Source organism: Antrostomus carolinensis, unplaced genomic scaffold (genome assembly GCF_000700745.2).
Source record: "Antrostomus carolinensis isolate BGI_N321 unplaced genomic scaffold, ASM70074v2 scaffold34144, whole genome shotgun sequence".
Classification (NCBI taxonomy): Eukaryota; Metazoa; Chordata; class Aves; order Caprimulgiformes; family Caprimulgidae; genus Antrostomus; species Antrostomus carolinensis.
The window spans coordinates 13,214-14,451 of NW_010309289.1; the positions used below are offsets into that span (position 1 = coordinate 13,214).

The 1,238-nt window shown below is 37.7% G+C and overlaps 1 protein-coding gene across 1 annotated transcript in view; it reads right to left on the bottom strand.

Annotated features, from left to right (window-relative positions):
* The window catches only part of LOC104523483 (growth factor receptor-bound protein 10), a 25,905-nt gene that overhangs the window by 6,288 nt on the left and 18,379 nt on the right, over positions 1 to 1,238 (bottom strand). Inside the window, 2 exon segments of the mRNA XM_010166075.2 lie at positions 2 to 44; positions 709 to 786. Of these exon segments, the coding sequence (XP_010164377.1) occupies positions 2 to 44; positions 709 to 786 (121 nt within the window).

Here is a 1,238-nt window from a genome sequence, read left to right on the forward strand (position 1 = left end):
CCCGAAAAATCCATTGCTACTAGTGAGTTTTCAGACACACTTCTCTGAAAAGGAATTGTCACTTGTTTCAAAAAACAGGGAAAGAAAAAACCAGCTTGAAAGTTTCATTTCAAAATGTTTTGGTTTCAGAAGACTGTCCACAGTTATCCTTCAACAGCACAGAAAACACATCTCATATTTTTTCCCCTTCCAAAAGATTCACAGACACAAAAATAGACGGTTTTTCTTTTTAGGCTGTAGAGGAGGGAGAGGATTCAAAGGCTGAGAATAAAATCTGTATTGCTCAAGTTGCCCACTTGCCCTGTTACTATACTCCAGTCATTTTCAGGGCCAGTTGGGATCCAAAAATAGGATCTTCACTTTTAGACAGCTAACAGTCAGCTCTTGGCCCAACATATTTTAAGAGATTTACGTCTTCGTTTTGCCAGACCTAAGCTGGCTTCTGCAGAGAAAGGCAGATGTCTCTGTACTGTACATCTCAAAGTGCCTGACGTATCCAAGATTTTTCAATCATGTGGATCATGTAAGCCTAAGATAATGGAGAGCCAACCACGTAAACTGCACTCACGCGAAACGTGAACTTTACATTGATTTGCTACACAATGCTCAATTTACATTCCTTAGCGTAAAATTTTCCACTTCTAAAATGCAAAAGCAAATATATATTTTCCAACATCATACATTAACGAGGTAAAGTTCATTACTTACTACTGGAGTGGAAAAGTGTGGAAGCATGCCTTTTCTCTGCTGGGGAATTCTGTAATTCTGATACAGTAGCATTCCATACTGCCAAGAGAAATGCAAGAACACTGTTATTCAAATACCTCAGGAAAAAAACTGTAGTGATTTCATCATACCACTTACACTGGACCGAGGTGCCACCATTTTATTATTTTTATGATCAGAAGCTGTCCCAAAGCAATTTGCATTGAGTAATAGTGATTGGCAGGTGGCAATTGAGCAGTAAATATGCAAAAGTTTTATTTAAAAGATAGCACTTTTACAAGGCTGAGTGAAACACACAGGTAGTTTCTGCCACTCTCAGCTCTCACCAGGTTTTCCCTGTAGAATAGAAGCTTTTCCTCGAGGTCAGAACACACATATTAACTCCCTCACTTTTTACCCTCTAGTAATGTGAACTTAAAAGGAAATTCTGCATAAGACATTCAAACTCAGATTTCATAATGATAAAAATTAAGAACCTTTCTAATTCACTAGCTCTTTTAATAATTTTCAGC